This window comes from Oppia nitens, unplaced genomic scaffold (assembly GCF_028296485.1).
Source record: "Oppia nitens isolate AA-2021 unplaced genomic scaffold, nextdenovo-longstitch-racon4-pilon3 scaffold3_pilon_pilon_pilon, whole genome shotgun sequence".
In the NCBI taxonomy this organism is placed as follows: Eukaryota; Metazoa; Arthropoda; class Arachnida; order Sarcoptiformes; family Oppiidae; genus Oppia; species Oppia nitens.
The window spans coordinates 3,017,015-3,043,741 of record NW_026533221.1 but is presented as its reverse complement, the minus strand read 5'-3'; the positions used below and the strand labels follow the sequence as shown (position 1 = coordinate 3,043,741).

Genomic DNA, 26,727 nt, shown 5'->3' with positions numbered 1-26,727 from the left:
AATAGTAATCAAACAGTTCAAACTATAATTGACTAAATAATCTTATATTTTTCGATATAATTTATTTTCATATACACGTATTATATATTTATATTGTATATTATTTATTAATTCATGGATTTTTAAAATATTTATTAAATAATCATCGATATTTATTTTTTTTTAAATTAAATTAATTATTACATTTGTAAATATACCATAAAACAAAAAATGTTTTGAAAATAATATAACGTAAAATTATTTATATAAATAATGAAAATTGCATTATTTACCAAAATAAACAATATCAAAATCATAAATAAAATTATTTATTAATAAAAAAACAAATTTATTTGATTTATAATTATTTATTTTTTTTAAATTAAAAACTTATTTAATTATCAATTTATTTGAATACAAATACTGTATTACTTTAGGGTTTTTCTATTGAATGCATATATTGTGTAACGATTTCATTGAATGAATGGATAATAATAAAAGTGTTGTAATAATAGTCAGTGAATGAGTTGTCAAACATTTGAAGACAATATTTATTCAGTGATTTGTTGGACACACTGTTGTCGTGACCGCCGCACGTGTTGTGTGTCATCGATATATCAATTGACAAAATGTCTGAAACCAATGTCGACTATCTTCTTGAAAAGTTTACCATCGCTGAGATTGTCGAGATTAAGGACAAACTTAAGACAGACATCGACCGCAAAAAACAAGAACTAAAACAACTGGTCGGGTATGAGATATCATATATGATTGTCGATCGGCCATTGAATCAATTAACCGATGATTTATTTGTTTTTTAAACTAGTGAACGATATGGCGATCTGATCGAAGCGGTCGATACCATCAAACAGATGAACCAAAGTGTCGATAATGTGCTGAAGTCGTTGCAAGTGCTGAACAATAGCCAATCAAAACACCGAATATTAGCGCCGAATCGCCATTACTCTTCAGGCCGTCGTTTGGATGGAATCGATGCCGACGACGACCGCAAAAGAGAGTTCGCTCTCAAGAGATATCGATGCGGACTAGTCTTGAAAGTGATCACACAATTGCCGCTAACTGTACGTCAAAATTATTATTAATTATAATAACGGGTTTAAGTCTTGTTTTTTTATTTGCTTACCATTAGATATGGACAGCCATTGAAAACGATAATCTATTGGTCGCCACTTATAACTATTTTTATGGACAACACTTGTGCGCACTGTTTGAACAATTAGTGGCCGAGAGTGTGACACCGAAATTATTTATTAAATACAGGACTGCTATTAATCGTTTCAAAGAAATAATTGTCGAGAAGTGCTGGGACTACGATAGGAAGAGTTCATTTCAAGATAATGTAGTCGATTCTACCAGTGCTGACATATTTTGTTGTCTACTATTGTTACAGAATATATCACCGAAAGAAGTGTTTATTTTATTTCTCGATAAACGAAAATCATATTTAAATGACTGTTTTAACAACAAATTTGATTTGAATCAAAAGTTACACTATTTTATGAATTTATTGTTTAATACAATCAAATGTATACATTCAGTGTTCTTCAGCAGCGTTGGTGGCGGCGAACTCAAGACTAAGACATTATTGCATCAAAGATACGAACGATTTACAAAACTTAGCTTTGAATCGGATTTTATTAAACAACGAAACTTATCTAAAGAGTTAAAGATCGGTATCACTGAGTTTAAGATCAATTCAAAACCTGTTATTGATTTTATTGATCAAGAAATGCTTGCAAATGAAACTAAAACCTGGATTTCAGACATCAAATCATTGTTAGAACCACTTCTGAGAAATACATTTGAGTCAATTCATTCTGTAAATCAAATCTGTGTTTTGTTAAATGAAATCAATTTATATTTGATTGAAAGTCACAAACTAAATGATTGGGAAAATTATTGCGAAGACCTTATGACTAACTATTTGCCAATTTGGGACCACTTTGTTATAGTTTATGTGATCCAAAGGATTAAATTTATTATTAGTGCAAATATTAGCAAAACAATAGAATTGTTTTCGGAAAAGTTTCGCCAATTTATATCGGATCCCAACATAAAAAGCAAAGACTTGGAAGTGATTGACTTTGTTTGGGGCGAAACTGAATATAATTCGTTGAGTTTGTCAAAGAAAAGTTTTGCACAAATCTCATTGATTGATGACTTTTGTCGAGATTTTGACACTTCGCTCGCATATCTCTTGAATGACATCAAAATTATCAAAGAATTTAACTTTAAATTAATCAAAACTAACGATTTAGACGATATTGAATCACATTTAGTGAATACATGTTATTCGATGATAGAAGACATCAAAAAACAATTGGAGTCAATTGATCCGTCATTAGATAAAGACGATGTAATCGATATATTTAGCGCACAATTTTTGCGCCAATTGACACAATCGTGTCCTCATTTTACACAGTGTTTTGAAACCTTAACGCCAGTCAAACTGCATTCATGGTCTAAAACAAAAGATCTGTTACTTTCCTACTCTTATACATCTTATAAAAGAATATTTGAGACAAAAATCAAACAACTCTTCAGCGATACCACTGGCGATAAGTTAACCGATTTGAATGAATTCATTAATAATAGCTTTATTTGGGATAAGATTCAGACCAAAGAGGTTTCAGATGAAGGCAAAGAAATTATTTCAAAGATTGAAGTTCCGCTCCAATTGTCGGCTTTCCTTCACAAACGTTTGACACAATTGTGTAACGAAATCAATAAACTGATGGCCCATACAATACCGCGAGTAGTAGTCATCGACGTATTGTCGGCATTGAATCAACAAATAACACAAACATATACCGGTGCTCACGAGTGTCTGTCCACTAAAGACTATTCGGAAAATATCAAACAAGTATATGCATTGCAATTTTATTTTGAATTGTTATTCATTAAACAATTGTTGGGATCAACTCATGACGAAACTATCAAAAGTAAAGAGATGACCAAAACCAATGAATTAATGAAAAAATTTGAAACATTCATTGATCCGTTTGATTTGCACGTGTTCTACCCGCACGTACAGACCAATGTGGCCAAACTGAGCGCCAGTACGGCCGTAACATTTGGCCTATTGCTTCCCGATGCTATCAATATGACATCAGACATCAAATCTAAGCAACAAACAAGTGGTGGAAACAATGAGTTGCATAATATAATGCTATTTCAAAGCACACAAAAGGCGTTTACATTGTTAAACGTCAATTCATTATCTAAAAAGTGATAACAAAAAAGTAGGTAATTATCAGTTGAAAAATTGTTTTTTGCGTGAATTTTTTCATAATATAATTCAAAATAATTTATAATTTAATGTGTAATCTAAAGCGTATTTGTTTGTTAATAATTATTTTTTTAAGATTCAAAAGAGATAAATAAATAATATTTATTTTAAACGATTAAGACTTTTGTAACAATTTTTTAAAACAATTCCTCACATTTTTTTTGCTTTTAATTAAACAAATGAGTCATTAGTGTTATACTGAAAAACATTGATTCAAATTAAATCATATACTGCTAAGTCATACAATAATAAAAATAATATTAATAATTAATAGTTATAAAGATATATACTGTAAATTATTTAATTAAATTCAATAATATTCACAATCATATTGATAATTCCCATTTTAAATGATTTAATTGAATTAAAGGGAATGTATTGTTGTTTATGATAATTGATTCTGAAAACTTCAATAATTAATATTTAAATAATTATATTAACAATATATCGGATGATAATTATGAATATAATACCTCAGCAATCAATTTACGTAATAATAATAATAATAATTTCAATATCTTAGACCAGAACCACTCGTATTAGTCGTATTACCAGTTGATCCAAACTGTTGGCTCATAGCCTGTCGCGCGGCACCGGCAGCTGCAGCACTGGCCGCATGTTGTACCGTTTCATTCCTCAGCACTCCCTGTGTGAACTCCTGCTGTGCCTTTTGCATACTGGCTCCCGTCGATCTGTATATGCTGTGAACCTAATTTAGTTATTAATAAAAATCAAAATATAGGGTTCAGAATCAAATGGTTGTTAACAATAATTTTTTTTATCGGGACCTTAATTAAGACCAAAAAGGAGGCCAAAGCATAGCAGGCCATCACTATTGCGCATAAAAATATAAATATATTGAAGATTACGGGACTGCCTGAGCTCCACTTTATCGCCAAAAATAAACCGCTGTTTAAACAAATAAAAAATAACAAAAAAATATAATATAATAAATAAAATAGAAAAATAAAAACAAAATACTCGATAATTTCATAATCATTAAAAAACCACACAAATTAAACATTAAATTCTAGATCTAATTCTGGTGATAATAATGGACTTTCATTTTTTTTTGTTTTGGAAACTCCTTTCCTGGTCTTTAATTTAATGGGAATAATAAGGATTTTCATATACAGTATAGGTTTTAATTTTTTGAACGATACCTTCATTAAGATATAACAAGAAGCTAAAGAATTAAGTGACCAACCGATTCCAATAATAAGATATAATATACCGATAAACAGATCTATATTATTGGTTCTCTTTGATATGACTATTAATCCATCAATAAATCCACTAAAAAAATTTATGTCAATTCATTTAAAAGTAAAAATATTTTTTTTTTGTTGCAAAATGATAGCACAAATTATATTTCATATATATTTTTTTTAAATAAACTAAACCAATACATACATTGAACCCATTCCGGGGATACCAATAGCACAGAGAACGACATAAACCAATTGACAGAAGAATACAAAGAAGAAAATCATAAAATTGAATGAACTGTCGTTTCTATAAATTAAAACAAAACAAATCAGTCATCAATAGTCTAAACATTTATTAAAATAATTTTTAAAAATAATTGATAACAAAATTTGTTTATTAATAAGTGATAAATACCTGAAAGCCTTATACAGAGGTCTGAACCAACAGATAAAAGAAAGCGGAGTAAAGAAGACGAGCGCCACCAAAGAAAAGGCAAATATACCGCCAGAGTTGGCAATATCCTCACACAAAGCTGCCAGTGCTCCCAACACATTGATAAATAGGACTCCAACATATGCTACAAATTATATTATACAATATATGTAAAGACATGGATTAAATCAATAGCAAAAAACATCACACTTACAGATCCATAGATAATAAACATAACGAACAATCTTCTGAAACTCTACCGGAATCTCGACATTAATGTCCTGATAGAAACACGGCGTCACCGGACAAAAGGCCGGTATCGGCGGCCAATTGTTTTCACGTTTCACACCATTGCCTTCGATTCGCAATCTTTCCTCTCTCTCGGCCAGTTCGGCCTCTCGTCGATCCAATTCTTCTTTTTGTTTCTGCAAGTGATCAATGTTGACAGCAGCTGATGGATTATAAGGGGGCGGTGGTACGGGTGCCATATTGTTATTGTTGGACATCGGACCCACTGAGGATGTGTTTATCACTGCCGGCTGTGGACTCACAAGAGGTGGATTTGTGGCGCCTCTTACCGACTGATAAGATATCAATTAACAAAAAAAAGTTGTTATCATTTTGTTTACCACAGAAACAAAAACAAATCATACATTTGTAGGTTTTGTCGTCTGATTTGCGAATGGGTTATAATCTTCAAGACCAGAGTCGCCGTTAACGGTAGGCTTATTGGTTGCCGAAGTTATCGACGGATCCTATCAATTGAACAAATAAAACACAAACAAAGACAACAAATATATATACAGGAAAATGAGTCAATAGGAGTGATAAGACAACTATAATCACATTCATGTCATAATAATAATAATAATTACCGAAAACGGATCGCCAAACGGACTGTCATTGAAGCCGGACATGACTTTAATCAGGAGGTGTGGTGTAGTGTCAACTAATGGTCACTGTATTGTCACTCTTGTCTATGATCTTATGATTGTATTGTATTGTAAACGTTGTGTTGAAGACAACAACACTTCAATCAAATGGCTAACTCTTATCTCTTCTCAAACAGTGATTACAACAGATGTTGTCATTAGTAGTGAAGCACTCGTTTGAGTCAATAATGTAATACTGACTGTTAGTGTTGTTGTGTTTGACAACTGATTCACTCAATGTTTTAGTCACACAAACATCACTGCATTTACTGTATATATAAACTCATAAGTTGTTAATACAAAACAATTGTTACGAAAATCCTATTTGTATTAAACCCCTCCACAAAAAAAAAATTGAAAATGTATTAAACAATAATTATTATATTGTTATTGTTTTTTCAGTTCCCCTTTACTTTCCTAAGAAATGTAACGATTTTTATGATTTTTTTCTTTTAAAAAAAGTTAGTTTTATTTATTTATTAAAAAAACATTACATTTATATTTTGAATACATTTTTTTTGTTATTTCTATCAATAAAATACATTTATAGTATATTTTTCGATACAGTATTTCAATAATACTATTGCTGTTAATAGTGTTGTTATGTATGTGTAGACAGACAGTCAAACACATGATATGTTAAGGCGTGTAATGAGAAATGCCTTAACTGTTTGAAAACTATACACAAAAAATGATTTCAAATAAAAAAAATGTTTTTGTAATATAAATAATTTATTTTATATATAATTTTATATCATAATTGTTGTTAATTAAGTTTTTTATTTTATTTATTATATGGTATGATATGTTTTAAGTGCCATAAGTAATATAGTTGATAGTATTTAAACAAATGGTTTTCAATATTTATTTATTTATTTTTATATAATATATTAATGTATGTTTCATATGACACATATCAGTATTGGTGATCAAAAAAAAAGTTTTTTATTTATTATTTTTATTTATACACAAAATAACTTTTTATATACACTGTATATAAATAAATGCATAGGATTTTTGTCATCAAAATAACATATAAATACATTAAACAGTGATTTTGAAACAACTTTTTATTATAATTAAAGAATATTTTCTTTTATAAAAAGATTTAATACAAGAATATTCTGGTTTATAATATAAACAACAAATCCAAAGACAAACTTATTATTTATTTATTTTAATGTCTCATATCATGTCTTCATTTATCTGCAAATGTGTGAACAATAAGTACTGAAACAAAAATGAAAGAATTGAAACAAAAAGGCAAAGTTGTGACCAATAATTTGGTCCAATTCTTGTCGGGAATTGTTATTGGATTTACTATTTGTTCACAAATGACAACATTTCGCTACCATTGGACAGAAAGTCCGTTTTGTTCGGGCAATCAAAATCGCTATCAATTGGACGACAAGATTGCTGAATTGGATCAGTTAGTCGACAGTATTAATAAGAAAAGTGATGGCCAAAATTTGGTGCTGATTGGTGTGATGACTGCTGAGAAATATCTGGACACTCGGGCCCTATCGATATACCAGACTTGGGCTCAGAATCTCAAAGGACGGATCATATTCTTCTCGAGCTCGTCGTCGAGGTATTAGTTTTGGACATCAATTGTAAAAGTTTTAACTGAAACTAAAATTTTATTTTATTATATGAAAAAAGGTCTTCACATGGTTTACCACTTGTTGCACTTCCGACTGTAGACGACTCATATCCGCCGCAGAAAAAGTCATTTTTGATGTTTAAATTTATGAGCGATCACTTCATAGATAAGTTTGAATATTTTATGAGAGCTGACGACGATGTCTATGTTAACACCGAAAAATTGGATCAATTTCTGCGATCAGTGAACAGTTCGAAACCACAGTTTATAGGTCAGGCCGGAGTCGGCAATAAAGAGGAGTTCGGACGGTTGAGTCTTGAGTCCAATGAAAACTTCTGTATGGGAGGACCCGGTGTTATCATGAGTAGTACTACACTTGAAATATTTGCCAAACGAATACCCTATTGTCTAAAACATCTGTACTCGACTCACGAAGACGTGGAAATTGGTCGCTGTGTTCGCCATGCGGTCGGCATTCCCTGCACATGGAGTTATGAAATGCAGCAAATCTTACAGCACAACATCACTCATGAGTTATTAGTCAAAGAAGGCACTGTTAGCGCCAAACAGCTGAACAAACCGATTACAATACATCCCATTAAACAGCCATCGACTATGAGAGCACTTCACAATCACTACAAGAATATTGAACATCAAAAGACTAGACACGAGTTGAATCAATTGTATCGCAACTTATTTAAGACAACCAAATATCTTAATATAACTGTCGATGATATTCTTAGCAAACTTAACTCCAAGTATTTGACACCAATTCTATTGGGACAACCAATTGATTTCAATAGTCTAACGAAACGTCCGTTTTATAAGGAATGGGATTTTATATCACATAATCTATTTTCGGCCACAAATATTAATCCAAAGAGACATATAGAAAGTCATATTTGGCGATCCATTGAAAATAGTATTCAAGATATTATGGCTAATATAAACAGACAGTCCAAACAAAAGGGTCGAACTATGGAATACAAGAATCTCTATTATGGATATATGAGAGTAGATCCACTGATTGGCGTTGAATACATATTGGATCTGTTATTAGTCTACAAACGATACCGCGGACGGCGTATGGTAATACCTGTGCGCCGACACGCATACGCTGTCCAAACGTTTTCACAAATGCAAATACGTGAGATGGACTCGTGTAACCAAAAAGAAATAGTCAATATAATAGTTCCACTATCCGGAAGAATCGAAGCGTTTATAAGATTTTTAGATAATTTCAAAGAAGTTCACACCAAAGATCCGTTTATTAGTCTTGCAATTGTCTCGTTTCCAGACGTTGGTCAGACATCTGACCAAATGAATCAATTGCAAGCTCTGCTAAGTGATCTCAAAAGATCTGGAATTGACATACAAGTGGCTCAATTGGCCGGTTTCTTCTCCCGAGCCGCTGCTCTCCAAAGAGGTTCGTCAATGTTTCCCAACGACTCGTTGCTTCTCTTTCTCGATGTGGACATGCATTTCACGGACCAAGTGATAGCTCGTGTGCGACTCAATACTATTCACGGCAAACAAATCTATTTCCCAATTGTTTTCAGTCAATACAGTCTGAAGTTTATCTCTGAAAGCAATGTGAATAACGTTGATATATCTGGAGAAAGAGGTTATTGGAGACAATTCGGGTTCGGTATTGTCTCCATATTTAAGAGTGATTTACAATCTGTCGGTGGATTTAATGTGTCTATTCATGGCTGGGGTATGGAAGATGTCAATCTATATGATCGGATAATTCACAGCAATTTTACAATATTTCGAAGTATTGATCACCAGTTGGTCCACATTTATCATGACATTCATTGCGATCACTCGCTGACATCGATCCAGTATGAGATGTGTTTGGGAACAAAGTTGTCGAGTTTAGGTTCGGTACAAAAGTTGGCCAAATATATCAATCAAAATAAGTTCCTAAAGTTATGACCCAAAAAATATTATATATTATATAATCTAATCAATGAACCAAATATTTTGTTGATATTGTTGATTACTATATGAAATAATACTGTAATATGCAATGCCTTAAAAATAATTCTCTCTATTTATCTATTTTTTAAATTTGTTGCAATCATTAGTCACAATTTATTTTTAATTTAATATATCTTTACGTTATTATATTTTAATTATTTAATATTGAAAAAATCTTTATTACAATTTTGCTTAATTTTTATTTATTCATATTATATTTTCTTACTTAAGTTATTATTTTTTAAAATTTAATATATTTATGTTAATTACTTAATCAAATCAATTAGTTTTGTTTAATTGATGAAAGCATTTATTTTTTAATTAATACTAACTTAAAGTGACTTAAAAACAAGCAATTATTATGCAATTTATTGTTAATTTATACATTTAAATCAAAGCCATTTTACAAATAAACCCAAATGTTATTTAAATAATAAATTAAAAATAATTAATAATAATAATTAAAAAAAAAGAGATCCTTGATATCAAATGAAAAATTTATGATACATTTCTGTGCGAATTATGAAACCTGAAGAAGTTGTTTGGGACCCGTTTTGTACATTCGGGTACATTCTCGACCCAATCGCATAAATTGGTGGTCGGATTGAACACTGTCTTCGCCGGACAGCTGTAGGGATACGGCAAAAACAGACCGTCTTTTGGTGTTTGAATACATCGATAGAACTTTTGACAGTCGGTTTGATGCTTGAAAATACCGGGTCCTGGACAGACAAAGTTATCTGGATTTGGCGGTCCACCCCATGAGGGCGGTGATGGCGGTCCCCATGAGGATGGCGATGATGATGGTGGTCCCCATGACGATGGAGGCGAAGAAGTAGAAGATGATGAAGGACTTGGATCTTCTTCGACTTCGTGACCGGGTGTTGATGAAGTTATAGGTGTCGATGGAGATGTCATCTCTTCGGCTTTAGTAGGAGTTGAACTTTGATGAACAGGATGTGTCGGTGCCCACGACCAGTGACTTGATGATGACGATGAAGAAGTGGGCTGCCACCATATGACTGAACTTACGGAAGGCTGCTGCGGCCACCACGTCGATGATTGACTCGATGGTGATGGTGTCGATGACGGTCGTGGCCACCATGTCATAGAAGTAGATGGCGTAGACCATACCGGCCAACTAGACGATGCGGTGGTTGATGATTGCGCCCAAACCCATGGCTTTGCAGTTGTTGTTGTTGTCGTTGATTGAGTTACAGGTTTGTTAACTTCGACATCTTCAGAATCCGATGGCTTTGGCAAAGGCATTACAATTTCATTACTTTTGAATACTTTGTTGATTGCATTCAAAAGTGGATACTTTTCACCGCATTTGCCTTCAAATAACAAAAAAATAAATAATAATTTTTAAAAATATGAACAAAAAAATCTTTCTGAACGTTAAATTGATTTTCTTTGACTGATACCCTTGAAGTCATCCGTTTCAATGGACCAAATCATACCACCGCCCAATTGCATAGCTTTTATATACTGGGCTTTCAATGTAATACTGTCGACATCGTCATAACCGAACCATTGTCTGTCAGTGTAGGCATACGGCGCCATATAATAAGGATCTCTGACTTCAGTCATCGTATTCTTTCGACTCTTCATTTCGCAGATCTATTGAAAAATTTGAATTAAAATACTACAGAACTTAGTGTTCAATTAAACCAATCACTTACCTCATTATAACCGAGTGAACCGGGCTCTCTGGTATAGGGTCCGGCCTGACCTTTTTGTGGTGCCGGTGACCACAAACCATTATTTTCGGCTTTTTGTAGTGTAAAAGATCGCCCATAAGTACCCATTCCCAGTACTATCTTACTTCTTGGAGCGCCTTTAGATATCCAGTAGTTTATTGAATAATTCTGTTAAATATTTTATTATCATTACTATCATTATTCAAATAGATTTAAGATTATAACAATTTTATTATCATTATATTAATATTAATATATATATATTTCAATATACAATTAATCTAAACACTAACCACATTGAGTATCTGATCACCAGCCGGTTCATCGGGACGACCATATAAGGGAGCGTTATGTCCTAAAATGCAACGGTAAATATGTGTAACAGTTATACGTTATTTGATTACAATTTTTTTTCTGTATATATATACTGTATACCAGTTTTATCTTCCCAACCACCATGATAATCATAACACATCACATTGATTAGATCCAAATATCTAAATTAATAAAAAAAATTATTTATTTCTTATTATAGATTATTATTTTATATTTTGCAGACTTACTGGGAAACCATAGGAATATCATAGGCCGGATCAATGAATAGTTTACCGGCCGATACAGCGGAGGTCAACAAATAGCCTTTCGGAGTAAACGCCGCTTTCAGTTCTCGAAGAAGTTCGACTAAATTGCGTTTGTCTTCAGGTTTGCCTCCTCGAGAACCGGGATATTCTGGAAATGATTTTTACAAACAATTGATAAATTGAGACACAATGTGTACATCAATTACTATCCCTTACCCCAATCGAGATCGAGTCCATCAAAACCGTATCTTTCGATAAACTCAACAACACTGTCGACAAATATCTTTCGCGATTCGGGTCTGGAAGCCATCATCGAGTACTTCATGGATCCCTCATTCCAGCCGCCGATGGCGATCAATGTTTTCAATTTTTTATTAACATTTTTCAATGAATTAAACCTAAGAAAAGCTCCCTTTCCGTAGTTTTCTTTCAAATCATTGTATGGATCTAACGGTCGGATTCGATAATCGTTACTCAAACCGGCAAAAGCATAGATTATATGACTAGAAGTAAATATATAAAAATTATTTATTAATTTATACTTCTATTTTCCTCCATGGTAATTTTATTATCAATTAGCTAACCTGCACAAGAATGGATCAATTTCTTCGACGGGAAACTTTCCATCACCCGGTCTATAGACAGACCAACTTCCGTAATAACATACCAACTTGTAATCACTGGAAACTTTAGATATAAATTATTATTAGTATTATTGTTATAAAAAGTTAAACATTAAAATCTATTGAAATTATTATTAATTTACTAATAAAGTAAATATGTTTTTATAAATTAATTTATGAACAGTTAATTTTTAAAATGCAAATAAATAATTATAGATTTAAATGATTATAAGATAAAATTAATACAATACTATTGATAATAAAAAGTATATTTCTATAAATTAGTATACATAACAAATAACTTCAAAATTAGAATTTAAAAAAACTATTTTTTATATGAATTATATAAACTTATTGATTATAAAAAAGTAAAAGTCTATTATTTTTTTAAAAATCTACTAAAAAGTCAATACCTGAGTTAGAAGTGTGGTGTTTATCTTCGACTTCATGGTCCGGAACGAGTTGAGGACATTGGGATAATGTTGGAAATATATTAATAATAATAAGACAAATAGCAATAGATATAAACTTTGTTAAAGACATATCTATTTGTCTAATTTTCACTAATAATAAAAAATAACTAAAAACTAAAAGTCTAATAGTTTTTCGTCACTCAACTCAGCCCGAGATCTATCAGTGAAATAACATTTGCTAAGTCTCTCTCCGGTCTAATATATATAGTCTAATCGGGTCTCACTCTGGAAGTGAAAGTAACCAAAAGTGCAAATTAAGTGAAAGTGCAAACACTTTTTCTGCATCCCATCCCATCCCACCACCTTTGAACTCATCATTAAAAAAGAGGGGTATATTAACACTACTATTGTTAAGGTTACTAAACTCATAGAGGCTTATATTTTTGTTTGGGTGAGGAATGTTATACAGTATTATTCAATTTTAATATTTTAATAATTTCATGCTTTCATAATAATATGATTTTTATAATAATAATTCAATAAGAGATAACTCCCATTCATAACTTGTATGAAATGTTATTTTTTCAATTGAAAAGTGAAGTTCAAGTTCAAGATCTTATATGAGTATTATTATAATTATATTATGTGAGAGTCTAACAACTTTTCAGTCACTTTCATCATCAGGAAGACATCCCTTATTATTATTATTATTATTATTATTCCCTAAACATAACCTCCAATTTGTTAAAAATGAATTATACTTTTTTTTGGAAACTATTTTTAGAAACATTTTTTTGTTTTATTTATTTATTTTTTGTGAAACACCTAACACTTGTCTAACTTCTTAAATACAAGTATTGTATTGTATTTTATTTTTTATATCTTAAGTCTCACAAGAATTAGAGACTTATGATTTGTAAAAAACAAATAATTGTATTATCATTGGATTAGATGTCTTGAGTGTAACCAAAAAAAATTAAGAAAAAATTATTTACTTTCTCTCTCTCTCTCTCTCTCTCTCTCTCTCTCTCTCTCTGACAGACAATCACTTTCATTCAAATGTCTGTCACTTTTTTTTAAACTGAAAATATTTCGGTTATTCTTCTTTTGTTTAGTTTTATGAACTCAAATATAGTTTGACAAACAAAATATTGATTAAAATTAAAATTAAAATTAATTTTATTTATTTAAAAAAAAATAAATAGTATTATTATAATTAATTTATAAAATCATTACTAATTATAATATATAAATAAATAAACAGATTTAATGAAAAATTAATTGGAAATAAACTATTTATAAAGTGAGTCGAGTTGTGTTTGAATTGCCTCAAGATTTTCATATAAATTCCACAGCTCTTTGCGGTCCAAGTCTAGTGACAGATGATTATCGGTTTGGCCATTGGTTTTGAGTGTCAAATCCAATTGAGCCAACGGTACGACATCTTTATATTGTCGACAGCTCTGATTAGTCAACAATTTGACGGACCAATTGACATCAGTTAGTCGACTGTTTGATATATCAAACGATTTGTCCTTAAATCGGTCGACAATCGCTGGCAAATGAGTGCTGCAAATCTCGGCAAATGCGACCACCTTTTCGGTATCCAAACCTAATTCTGTCAGCTCTTTGGCTATAACTCGAGGTTTCATTAAATGGTAAACTATTTGTCGGAGCAAATAGTGAACTGTTTTAACAATTAGTTTGACATGTCTTATATCAGACACCACTAGAATTGGTATTAGTTTAGCTTCTTCTTCATCTGAAAATATTTGGTCAAAATTTTCATCCAATTTGTCGGCAATTCTGATCACAAATTTGCTAAACTTTGACAAATCAATGCCATTCATTAAGTCGATCGCTTCGCTTATCCTAAAAAAAAAGTTTTAATATATGTGTGAATTTTAATTTTAATTTTTATAAAAAATAGTAATGCATTAAATAAATAAAAAATAAAATAAAAGTTGTTATAAGTTATAAAGGAGTTTTGATAACAACTAAACAGTAATTTGCTAGAAGTGATGGGTTTGTACTGCAAACCCACTGTAGGGCAACAGTCAGTGTCTCATTTACCCCATAATTCAATGACCTAAACATAAATGCCATCGAAAGAGAGGTGCCATCAATCTTATCAGAAAAATTGATTTTTTCTTGTTGTTGTTATTATTATTATTGAGATCATCATTATTACTATACTGTACTGTAATTTTATAAATTCATAAATATAATGATTGTATGTATCAATAAACAAAAATTTTTATCTCAAGTCTAAAACCTTAAATGAAAGAAAAGTCTTTGAATTTTGTTGATCCCATAAAAAAGTTGTTGTCGTAGTTGTTTGACTGTTGACTGATTCTCTCCCCAATCATTCATTGAAGACATTAAACCTGATGTTAGGGTCAAACAACTTATGTATTAAAAAAAAAGAAAACAAGATTTCTAATACATTATGTTTTTTATTTTGAATGAATCAATGAATGAATGAATTGCATGAACAGGATTTTAAGGTATCAAATGATTAGGTGATTATGATTTTCAATGAAGTATTCAATGAGTTAAATGTAAATATCATTTAAATTTTTTTTATATAACATATTTTCTAAATAATAATTTTGTGATAACTTTAGGCTACAATTTCTGGGAATAATATGTAAATTATTATTATTATAATTATAATATATTAATATTTTATCGTCCAATAAAAAACCGTATAAATAACATTTATTAGAAAATTGTATGCATTAGTTGTGTCATCAAACTTTATATATTTTAAAATTTAAATCCATATAAAATTTATATAAATAATATTACTATATTTTTTATAAGTTATAATACTGTATAAATATTGATATGATTGTCTAATAATTATACATATTTTTTTTAAAGTTCAAAATACCGTATAACTTATCATAATTTTACGTTATATGAGTAGAGAGTCTTAAACAGCAGCGGCGGCGATGCTATTAATTACAATTATCTGGTCAACAATAAATTTGATTAAAAAGTGACCAATGGCAATGTTGTATAAAATTTTAAACTGAATAAAATTGTAATTGGTCATTTTTAAATAAATTGTATGATTGGCCAGATAATTTATATTCGACTGTTTAAAAAATTTATAAATGATAGTCGACTGCAATTATCTGGCCAATCATATAATTAGTTAAAAAATGACCAATTACAATTTTATTTAGTTTAAAATTATCTACAACATTGCCATTGGTCACTTTTTAATCAAATTTATTGTTGACCAGATAATTGTAATTAATAGCATCGCCGCTATCATCGCCGCCGCCGCCGCTGTTTTAGACTCTCTGTTATATGAGTTTAAAAAAATATATAATTGAAATCATTTTATTTTCAAGCGATATAGTTTAGTTTACTGCTATTTATTTATTTATTTATTTAAATAAACATAAATATAAATTAGAAAACTAACCTAGACACTATTATAAGATATTATATATATATCATATTATATTTTAATTTATATATTAAATAAAATTATTATACAGTATCTCATAAATGATATCATACTATTAATGCTAAATGATATACAGTATAATAATAATAATAAGATATTTTTAAAAAGTTAATATTAATATTATACTGTATAAGAATGATTAAACAATTTTTTAAAATAAAATAATATCACCATGTACAGTTCAAATATTAATAAATAGCTACATATAAATATTATAATACAAACAATGCTATTATATTATTGAATAAAAACATAGACTTACTCCGGTGTTTTGAAAAACATTTTTTCAATAGTAATTTATTATTAATTATTATAATCCAATTATATAAATCAATTATTAATCAACATTTAAATTACAATCACTGTAAGTATTGTAAATATTTAAGTATCAATAATTAAATATAATAATAAAACTTAGATATTATTTGTCAAAAATTATCAAATTTTGATTTGTTTTGTTATGAAATTATTGTTAAATGCATTACACATATTAATACAGTATATGCTATTATATTAATATTAACAAATTGATACCCCTCTAGTATATTAATATAATATAAAATTTATCATAATTTATTCAGATATCGTTGAAATATTAAATTTTTAAAAATAATTTGAGATTAATTAAAGAAAATGATCATGTTTAGATTTTAATCAATGTATTTTTTTTATATAAATATATCTACAAATATTTTTGTTGAAATTTACCCAAAAGTAACAGAGTATATGAAAGATATATATAATAGATAAATATAAACAATATTTTAAAGGGATTTTATTTTTTAACTATTTTTTTAGTTCAATAAATCTAATCATAATTAAGTTAATTAAAAAAAAATATATATTTTAATCATTATTAGTGTATTAATAGATTTCAGTGAAAATTTTATAATAAAAATTTAGATTTTTTTTTTAATTAGTCGACAAATACATTGAATGAATTGATTGAATGTATCGGTCGATGTGTTTGTCGTTATTAACGCAAAGTTTATCAAAAAGTTATCGCAAAATCAGTTTATCGTATCTCTGGTCATATGATCCTCTCTTTCGTAGAGTTCAACACAAAATCTTCAGACAATTGACGTCCAATATGTCCACCGAAAGTAGTCGTACGAAGTCATTGATAGCTGTGTGTCAGTTGACCTCAACTGACGACAAGGAGAAGAATTTCAATGTCGCCGAAAATCTGATCCGAAGTGCAGCCGGTATTGGCTGTCAAATGGTGTTTCTTCCCGAGTGTTTCGACATGATATGCGAAACGAGAGAGAAGACAATGGCCAACACTGAGCCAATAGATGGACCAATTGTTAGTAGATATAGACAACTGGCCAAAGAAGTCAATGTTTGGCTGTCTTTGGGTGGTTTGCACGAGAAGAAGACACATAACGACGACGGAAAGGCATTCAATGCACACATTGTTGTCGACAATAATGGATCCGTTGTTTCGGTTTACAGAAAAGTCCATTTGTTTAATCTTGAGATACCAGGAGTCATACGACTTGTTGAGTCGGAGTTTTCAACGGCAGGCGATAAAGTGGTGTCACCGGTTCAGACACCCATTGGTAGAGTTGGTTTAGGAATATGTTATGATATCAGATTTGCCGAGTTTGCCATATCTTTAGCTAAATCGGGAGCCGATATATTGACTGTTAGTGTTATGATTTATTGCATTTAAATATTTAATAATTTGAATTATGATTACCATTTGTTAGTATCCCTCGTCATTTACTATACCGACCGGTTCGGCCCATTGGGAGGTTATGTTAAGAACCCGAGCCATTGAAACCCAATGCTATGTAGTGGCTGCCGCTCAAACTGGTCCACACAACAAGAAACGATCATCCTATGGTCACGCAATGATTATCGACCCGTGGGGTGCTATTATTGGACAGTGCAATGACGGCATAGGCTATGCGGTGGCGCAAATTGATTTGAATTTCTTGAAAGACGTCCGACAAAAGCTTCCCGTTTGGAGCGACAGAAAACCACATCTCTATGGAAATATTATTCCGGCCGAAGATATTGAAGCAAAACTTGACAGTAATACTGACCAATCATTTCAATTCGGACCGACGGTTGTTGTAAAGCCGGAACAAATATTTTACAAAACTAAACAAACGGTCGCTTTTGTCAATCATCGACCAATACTTGCTGGACATGTATTGGTGGCACCCATTAGGGCAGCCAAACGATTGCAAGATTTGAATAGTACTGAGATAACAGACTTTTTTACTGTTGTCCAGAAAGTACAGAAAGCCATTGAAACCGAATACGATGCCAAAGCATCTACTGTTGGCATACAGGATGGTATCGATGCCGGACAGTCCATAGAGCATCTTCACGCTCATCTATTGCCGCGAAAACCTACCGATTTCGGCGGTAATGTAGACCAGTTGTGGGCTGAACTTCAAAAACATGATAAAACAGAACACAAATCAAAATACAGAGTTAGAACTGACGAAGAAATGTCCGCTGAGTCTAACAAACTTAAGAGTTATTTTTAGGAAACATTATTATTATTTGTTTTTTTTTGTTATCAAATAAATTGTTGTTTTAGTAAATTATTATTATTTTTATTATTTTGTGCTGACTTTCGATGATTGGCTGATGATAATCGGTTCAGATTTGCAATTAGGTTCGTGAATCCGCAATCTGTCGGCTAAGAACTTTCGGTGACATTTACCGCACGAAACCAATTGACTTTTGAAGCGCTCCAATGCAGTTGTAATTTCGTTATTATCACTTTTTCCTAAAATAAGTTCAGATTAGTTATTAATTAAAATAAAATATTAAAAATTTAAATTATATTACAATTTTCAATCAATACAAACCAATACTCAAACGTTTATTATTTGACTCGAGCCGACACTTGATCTCATGTAGTGTTAGTGAAGTTGTGCTATATCTTCGACCACAAGTATTGCAATCAAGAAATGTTGATTTGTTTACCGGTAGGTTTGTCCCGATATTGATATTATAGTTGTTTGAGGGCTTGACAGATGTTTTTATGCATCGCTTACCACCGATGCCAATGCCTCTGCAACTTCGTTCATGAACAGGTAGTCTGTGTGGAAAGAATGTGCGACAACAGTGTGGACAAGGGATCAGTTGTGACTTAAAATGTTGCCAATTATAGTCTTCTTCATTTGATTCAATATTTGTTATTTTGTCGTCTTCTTTCTATAATACATATTAAAATTAGTTTATTATTAATTAATTTACAATTTAATATTAAATTTATAACTAATTTAATTTAATTAATTTATAACTAATTTAATTAAATTAATTTATAATTAATTTAAACATTTGTCTCTAAGAGTTAAAAATTTACTTTTAATATTAATAATTTTCAGTTATTAATATTTTTAATCATGCGAATGATTAATTATAAAATGTTATGCACTTAAATTATTTTTCAAATGATCCAGCATAAATTAGAAAAATTTTGCATAAAATCCAAAAATATTTGCTCATTAACAATAGTTGATATTGTAATGAGTAGATTTTATCATTACTGTTATAACTATAATATATCCTATTTCTATACCGTTTCAATATTATTTTAATAGCATTGCCATTTATATCTGGAAAGTGTTGATTATTTAGATGTTTCATGAGAATTTTTGGGGTGAGTTACTCGCTTCACTTTCCATGCAATGATTTCACGTAAACCACTGGAATGGCCGCCACTATTGGCACAGTACTCCTGTAGTGGTTTAGGTTGTCTTAATTGTACATTGGGCACAATATTAGCTTTTACTACACAGTTATTAATACAATCTATGTCTGATTGATCGCAACTTAAGACATTACTACTTTTGCGGACCAATTATATAAAAGGTATTATCTCTGGTCCTGAGATTATTTAATTCAATTTGACCTTTACTATCAAACGAAACACTATTCAATGTTAAGACAGACTCATTGTTTTGAGAGTTAAGACTCGAAGTCTGTACCACTCGGGTCTGGTCAGAAGCTCTGAGACCAGTAAAAACTATTTTACTAGTTTGGTCACAAACTACACGTGACACTACTATAGTATACTGAAGACAGGACGATACAGTGTTATTAGCATCCATACAATGGCTGGCTAGTCGCAACAATTGCGCTAAAACAAACAAAAACCGACATTATCTCAATGACAACAAATGTCTAGTCGCAGCTATAAACTGGTAACAAAAAACATAACGATTGACTAGCTGGTCGTGCACTACCAACAATTGCCAACGAGAGAAGCCTCAAAGCCTCCCTCTAACCAAAACATGCAACTCAATACCCAATCTACTAGTAAGACTGAGTCTAATGGTCAGTACCATCACTCGGTACTACCGTCGGTAAAACCGGCGTATAGTCTATTCAAATACCCACTATAGGATAAGTAATGCTATACCCGTTGACCAACCCTGTGGCCAAACTATAAATCAGAGTCCTCTGACTCTGATGACATAACCATGGGATCGTCACAAGCAATCTCTGGGGGAATCTAACCCATCTATGTCTCTCCAGCCGTGCCTACCCGGCACTAAATAAAGGCGTTTAAACACTAGTTAAACCCTACCCGACACTCGTCGGTGAAATGTGATAACACCCGAAACCTTTGTTACGGTGACTATCACTGGACTACTAATCTGTACTGTATAACATTACAACAGACAACAAAATTACATTCAACTAACATACATAGACAAGAACTTTATTAGACAAAATTGTATGTGTGGTGGCGTCAATGATAAGGCGCTCATTAACTACAGCAAGCGGTGTCGCGTACACAACCGCCGCCGCATCGGTCAACGAATGCATCGCCGGAGAGTCACCGATCACATAAATTAACATAAATCTATACAAACAAATCATACACTCAAATACAATAAAGACAATACATGACCGACAGATTGCCGACAGTATTACATAATTATCGTAACATTTCTATTATCTCACATACGGTATTCAGTTAAATCTGGTCAGACATAACTATGTCGTCTCTGGAGTCAATTGACATCACCTATAGGTTTTTGGCCGTGATATTGTAAGAACAGTGCATATGTAACAACAATAAACTATTAGGTGTCCAAATATTTAATTATACCGGGTCAGTCAATCCCGAAGGTGACTATAGACTCATAAAGTTAAGGCAAACCTTAACTATACTCTCGGATCACTATTGAGGAGCGTATGTTAACGGTCTTAAACTCAGTGTCCGTTATCGGCTATTAACACACAATCACGCGATCGGATGACCGGAACCCTCTTGGGACCGTTGGCCAACCCAGTCAGTCGGTATCAGATAGTAACTATGCTTTTCCCAACTAAGTTAGCGAAAGCACATAAGTACTCGAGTAACCACTGCTATGCATTCACACACACATTCACTCAAACAGCCGATAATTACAACCATCAACAAAACTAGTGCTATTGTCACGTAGACAGCAACTAGTGGATCACCTAGTAAATTGTATTTTAAGGTCAGACTATTAGTGTTAAATAACACTGAGAACCGACAAAACTACAACTGTTTCACTAAAACGTAGGACTATTGCCGAAAAACCGGGCAGAGCCTTCGGCGGCCTGGTACAATCTCGGGGATGTCGGAGACTTCCATATGACACGTATAGTAGTCTATACCAACAATAACTAAGTATAGGTCAAAGGAGGTAAGGGAGGAGGACAGCGTAGCCGTACAGATCTCTCGACACGACAGATCCGTTAGCACACTGTCAATGGTAAAGGAATGACGGCATGACCGTACGAATTCACCGACACGGCGGATCCGTTTGGCCAACTATAATAGGGGAGGGTATAACGGCATGACCGTACAGATCTCTCGACACGACAGATCCGATGGTCAACCATCAAAAGGTAGGGTAGGGTAGGATTACATAACTGGACCAGATCCCCCGACACGGCGGACCCGACGGCCAGTCATCTTACCTTAATACTGTAGACAAGAAGGGACCTTTTCGATACTGGAGCTCCCGACGCGGGAACCCACGGATTTAGGTCGCTTAGAAAAAAAATAGGAGACAATAAATGGTAAAAACTTACATTAAATCCAAAAGGTTTTTATTGAAAAATGACATCAATACGAGGTATACATCCAAGTATACGGACCATATCAGAGAAGGGGTCGAACCAGAGGGGGAGAGAACTGATCTGCTAACGGCTCTTAGCAGTACTAGTCTTATGCCAATGACTACCAGTATCTCAAAGATAAAATCATTGAGAATACACGGGGTTTTATAGTCTCGGTCGCATCAATGTATTTTTTTAAAGGGAGGTAAGGAATAATTTTGTGATATGTTGGTGCGAAAACTGTTTCAATATAACACTATTTATGCTATGTTATGTAATGACATATATATAAAATTGGTAATTCTGGCACTGAATAGGGAAAATATTATATAGATTTATACTATGGTTGGGGAGAAAAAGTTGGATTTTTCGTTATACTAAAATGTTATATTTAGTATATTTGTGTGCAATTTTAATGTACATCGAAAAAATTTTCTTTGTTAGTAATTTTTTATATATATATATATATAAAGGGTATTATATAATAGATTTTATATTGACATCACTCTCTTCTCCCTGTAGATTCGACTCGAATCTCATGATATCTGTCCGCTTATAAAGATTAAAATTACAATTAAACATTAAAAACATCAATTATTAAATAGGATATAAAGTAAAATTGTTATAAATGTAATATAAATGTTATAATAAATATGTTTAAATATTCATTATATAATATTGATTAGAGTATAATATTAAGTTACACTAATAGGTGTTTATATTGGGAAATATTTATACAAATAAATGAATTGGTTATTTTAGTTTCGCATGTAATGTAATGTAAGTCACAAAATATATTAATAGATTATATAATAATATATTCATAGTTACGGTTATATAATAATATAAATTATATCAGAATAGTCTCATTAATTGTGATATTTATATATAGTAAATAGTATACTAGGAGTAAAATTATTGGATAATAAGTGTATATTATATAATTATAAAAGGGTAAAATTGTGTATACAATATTCAGATTATGTAAGTATATCGATTATTATAGTATTTGGTTGCAATAATTGGTTGACTATAAAGTTTGTTTTATATAATAAAAACATTGTTTATAAAGTTAAATAAGAAAGTTTAAATTATTAATTAAGTTTATTAAATAAGTCATTGATTATATCATCGGCTGCTATGTTATCATCTTCAGTAGGTATGGTTTAAAACGAATTAAATTCACCCAGTGTCCCAATATCCGAAATCGCCTTTGTTAGTGATGAATAGATAACTGAATCCGGTGATGCTTTCTTGATGTTGTTTTTGATGATTTCTTCAATTTTAGTTACTCCAACATCGTAGACGTACTGTCTAATCCATACCAGAGCGTCGATTGTGATGTCATCACCATAATTAAATGTAGAGACTTCCAGATGTAGAGGTTCTTGGATATCGGTCACATGATGTGATATCAAATGATCAATAATAATGCTTAAATCATTTATAATATAATGTTCAATAGAATGTCCATTTTTGTATTGACTAAAATATTTCGCACGACACAACAAACATAACACTGATTTCATATTAATGTGATTGTAAAAAATTTTTAATAATTCAATTATATTTTTTGTTTTAATTAGTTTTTTCAGTTCAGTTCGACTGGTCAATCCTTGACAATAAGCACAGAATTTATATGTTTTATGATTGTTAATAAAATTATTAGTAAGTTTTGTTTTGATGATATTATTAAAACTTTTAATAATACATATATGTTTACACTGATTCAAATTAATGTTATTGTCGTTAGGTGGTCGATGTTGTTCATATTGCTTACATTTTATGTTACAATTATGTTTTAAAGTTAATATTAAATGAGACATATTTTGATTATTTATAAAAAATTTTATTATTATTTTATTACACAATGATTCTGACGTTAAAACCTATAAGAATAAATTACAATTTTGATAATTATTATCAATTATTACGTTTAACATAAATATTCTAAATCTATTAACGTCAAGGAACGTGTCTTCTTCGGCTAATTTTAAATACATACATAAATTATATATCATAAATAATCCACAAGAATTATTATCAAATTGTATTAAACAATTTTCAATTATAAATTCTGGTGTCTTATTGAAAACAGTTTGAATGTATTTAATTATTTGATTGTGACAATTGGTTTGTGTATATCGAGACTTAAGCATTGAATCATAATTATACAGTGTGTTTTTTTGTTTATTATATAGCAATAATAACCAATGTTTATTGTAAATTATTGGAAAAATTAATATTTTTGTGTTATTTATGTAATGGTGATGCCGCCTTAGAATTTTGGTAAAATCATTTCTAGGATTAATAATAGTATTTACTTCAGTGGAAAGTAATACGAGACAATCATATTTGTCAACAAAATTTTGGGCTATATACAAGAAACCATCTACAAAGTCTTGCTTTAGCCATATATTTTTTGATAATTCAAATAAATAATTACTATCAAATTCTAAATACAATTCAGGACAAATAATTATATTTTTATTTAACTCTTTTAACGACAATTCGTATTTATTTGTAAATTTTTTAACTGTATAATACGATGTGCTAACTGATATACTAATTTTAGAAAATGATTTTCTAAAATTTTCATTATTTTCTAACCATATCTTAACATTCTTTGTCCCTGATAACTTAACTTTATTTAACCTTTTTAAACATTTTTTATTTGAAAATTTTTTACATTTTAAATGAGTTTTATTTAATTTTGTCGTTAATTCAGAGTTTTTAAATATAATACTGTCTAAATTACTTTTAATAGTGAAATCTTTTACAATATTTAAGGATTTACTAATAAAATCAACTGAGTTGTATATTTTTGAATTTGGATAGTTATCTAAACATTTAATTTTAATATTTTTCTCAATTATTGATTCTGGTAATATAATATAATTGGTAAATAAGAAGTTAAGTAGATTTATGGTTATATTATCACCATAATAAAATTTACTGATTTCATTGGATAAATTATTATTCAATGAATTCAAATGCGTCTTAAAATGAATAATTGCAAATCCGATATCATTGGCAACATATGTTTCTGAGTCTATACAAAGTAAACAAATGAGGGTTTTAAAATTATAGTGATTATAAAAATGTTCTAATATTAAGAAGGTATTTTTAAGTGAAAAATTATCTATTTGATTATAGTTTGTTTGACATAGTTGACAATAATATAATTTGTAATTGAATTTGTTTGTGTTGTATATAAACTGATTAATCCAATCAGTTTTTACATAATTTATATTTTTATGTATTTTACAATCTGTGCTGTTACACCACTCTGAACATAAGTGATTACAATACTTATTCAAACTTAGTTCATTCAGCAAATGCTCCTTAGTATTAGAAATACTTGTACTTTTAAAATGGTCACAAAATGGACAATAATTTATTTTCAAATATTTATCATAATTATTTTTAATTAAATTATTATTTCTTATAATAATTTCTATCAATTCATCGCTTAGGTCTGGTGTATTATATTTTGATAATGTTTGAATATCATTAGTTTTATAATACATTTCTATTATGTGTCTATAATTGATTAACATATACTTAAGTCCAATTGGTGGTCTTTTAGGTTTGTATTTTTGTTTAATTAAGAAATGAATTGTATTTTTATTATAAGTAAAATCTCCAAAACTATAGAGTTCATAATAATAATTATCTTTACTGTGATGTAAACTTAATCTAATATCTTGTTCTACTTTGTAATTTACTCTATAGTTATTATTGAGATTACTTATAATATCAATAATTTTACAGTTTCTTTGAATAGTGGCATTCACTTCACAGTCTTTAGTGTATATTACATTCATTATTGTTATAAAATTAATTATTTATGATAAATTTGATTAAAATTTTATTTTAATTAAAATTTGGATACTTTTTGGAAAACTTGGGAAAGATGGTGCAAAGGAATTGGTTGGGTTCGGAATATTTGGTCTGTAATATAAATAGTAATTAGTAAAATTTATGTATATTTATTTATTTTTTTTTTATTATGTTAGATAATTATGTTATAAAAAATTTTGATACCATAACAATATTTATTTTTAAAATAAAAATCTACTCATGGATTAACATATTATAGTTGTATGGTAATGCTGGTGCTTTCACTCTCTACTCTCTACGCTATCGTTGATTTCTTTTGTTAAAATGTCTGAATTCATTGCATAATTATTTACTAAATTTTTATTATTATTTTTTTTGTGAATATATAATAACAAAAACAATGAATTTATATCATTACTTAAAATTTAAAATCTATTTGTTGTCGAGTTATTTCAATTACTGTCTATTTTAAAAAACATTTTAATAAGTGTTTAATTCATTAATAAATATTAAAATCATAGCTAGAATTAGTAATGCATTCATTGAGTAAAAATAGTCAACAA

The 26,727-nt window shown here is 30.2% G+C and overlaps 6 protein-coding genes across 7 annotated transcripts; 3 read left to right on the top strand and 3 right to left on the bottom strand.

The window, feature by feature from the left end:
- Positions 1–475: 475 nt before the first annotated feature.
- Positions 476–3,330, top strand: LOC128957506 (conserved oligomeric Golgi complex subunit 1-like). The gene is made up of 3 exons (XM_054303273.1): positions 476–730; positions 806–1,061; positions 1,130–3,330. The coding sequence occupies exons 1-3, from the start codon at positions 609–611 to the stop codon at positions 3,230–3,232; spliced, it is 2,481 nt and encodes an 826-aa protein (XP_054159248.1). The 5' UTR covers positions 476–608; the 3' UTR covers positions 3,233–3,330.
- A 242-nt stretch (positions 3,331–3,572) lies between these two features.
- LOC128957364 (secretory carrier-associated membrane protein 5-like) lies at positions 3,573–6,117 on the bottom strand. Its single transcript, XM_054303111.1, has 8 exons — positions 5,806–6,117; positions 5,584–5,685; positions 5,145–5,511; positions 4,913–5,075; positions 4,703–4,804; positions 4,078–4,198; positions 3,763–3,998; positions 3,573–3,696 (listed from the first exon to the last, which is right to left on the bottom strand). Exons 1-7 carry the CDS (start codon positions 5,845–5,847, stop codon positions 3,801–3,803), a joined length of 1,095 nt encoding a protein of 364 aa, XP_054159086.1. The 5' UTR covers positions 5,848–6,117; the 3' UTR covers positions 3,573–3,696; positions 3,763–3,800.
- Positions 6,118–6,957: 840 nt separating this feature from the next.
- LOC128957464 (chondroitin sulfate synthase 1-like) lies at positions 6,958–9,428 on the top strand. The gene is made up of 2 exons (XM_054303228.1): positions 6,958–7,453; positions 7,525–9,428. Exons 1-2 carry the CDS (start codon positions 7,104–7,106, stop codon positions 9,401–9,403), a joined length of 2,229 nt encoding a protein of 742 aa, XP_054159203.1. The 5' UTR covers positions 6,958–7,103; the 3' UTR covers positions 9,404–9,428.
- A 518-nt stretch (positions 9,429–9,946) lies between these two features.
- Positions 9,947–12,072, bottom strand: LOC128957797 (acidic mammalian chitinase-like). Its single transcript, XM_054303611.1, has 7 exons — positions 11,949–12,072; positions 11,715–11,880; positions 11,587–11,648; positions 11,445–11,506; positions 11,134–11,319; positions 10,876–11,071; positions 9,947–10,785 (listed from the first exon to the last, which is right to left on the bottom strand). The coding sequence occupies exons 1-7, from the start codon at positions 12,055–12,057 to the stop codon at positions 9,947–9,949; spliced, it is 1,620 nt and encodes a 539-aa protein (XP_054159586.1). The 5' UTR covers positions 12,058–12,072.
- Positions 12,073–14,027: 1,955 nt separating this feature from the next.
- Positions 14,028–16,548, bottom strand: LOC128958903 (COMM domain-containing protein 10-like). The gene is made up of 2 exons (XM_054304863.1): positions 16,515–16,548; positions 14,028–14,640 (listed from the first exon to the last, which is right to left on the bottom strand). The coding sequence occupies exons 1-2, from the start codon at positions 16,532–16,534 to the stop codon at positions 14,061–14,063; spliced, it is 600 nt and encodes a 199-aa protein (XP_054160838.1). The 5' UTR covers positions 16,535–16,548; the 3' UTR covers positions 14,028–14,060.
- Positions 16,549–16,580: 32 nt separating this feature from the next.
- Positions 16,581–18,810, top strand: LOC128958901 (deaminated glutathione amidase-like). Of its 2 annotated transcripts, XM_054304862.1 has the most exons (3): positions 16,581–16,616; positions 17,306–17,900; positions 17,965–18,810. In XM_054304862.1, the coding sequence occupies exons 2-3, from the start codon at positions 17,343–17,345 to the stop codon at positions 18,754–18,756; spliced, it is 1,350 nt and encodes a 449-aa protein (XP_054160837.1). In that variant the 5' UTR covers positions 16,581–16,616; positions 17,306–17,342; the 3' UTR covers positions 18,757–18,810. The 2 variants fall into 2 exon arrangements, with proteins under 2 accessions (XP_054160837.1, XP_054160836.1); XM_054304861.1 differs by lacking the exon at positions 16,581–16,616 and having other exon boundaries at positions 17,189–17,900.
- Positions 18,811–26,727: the final 7,917 nt, after the last annotated feature.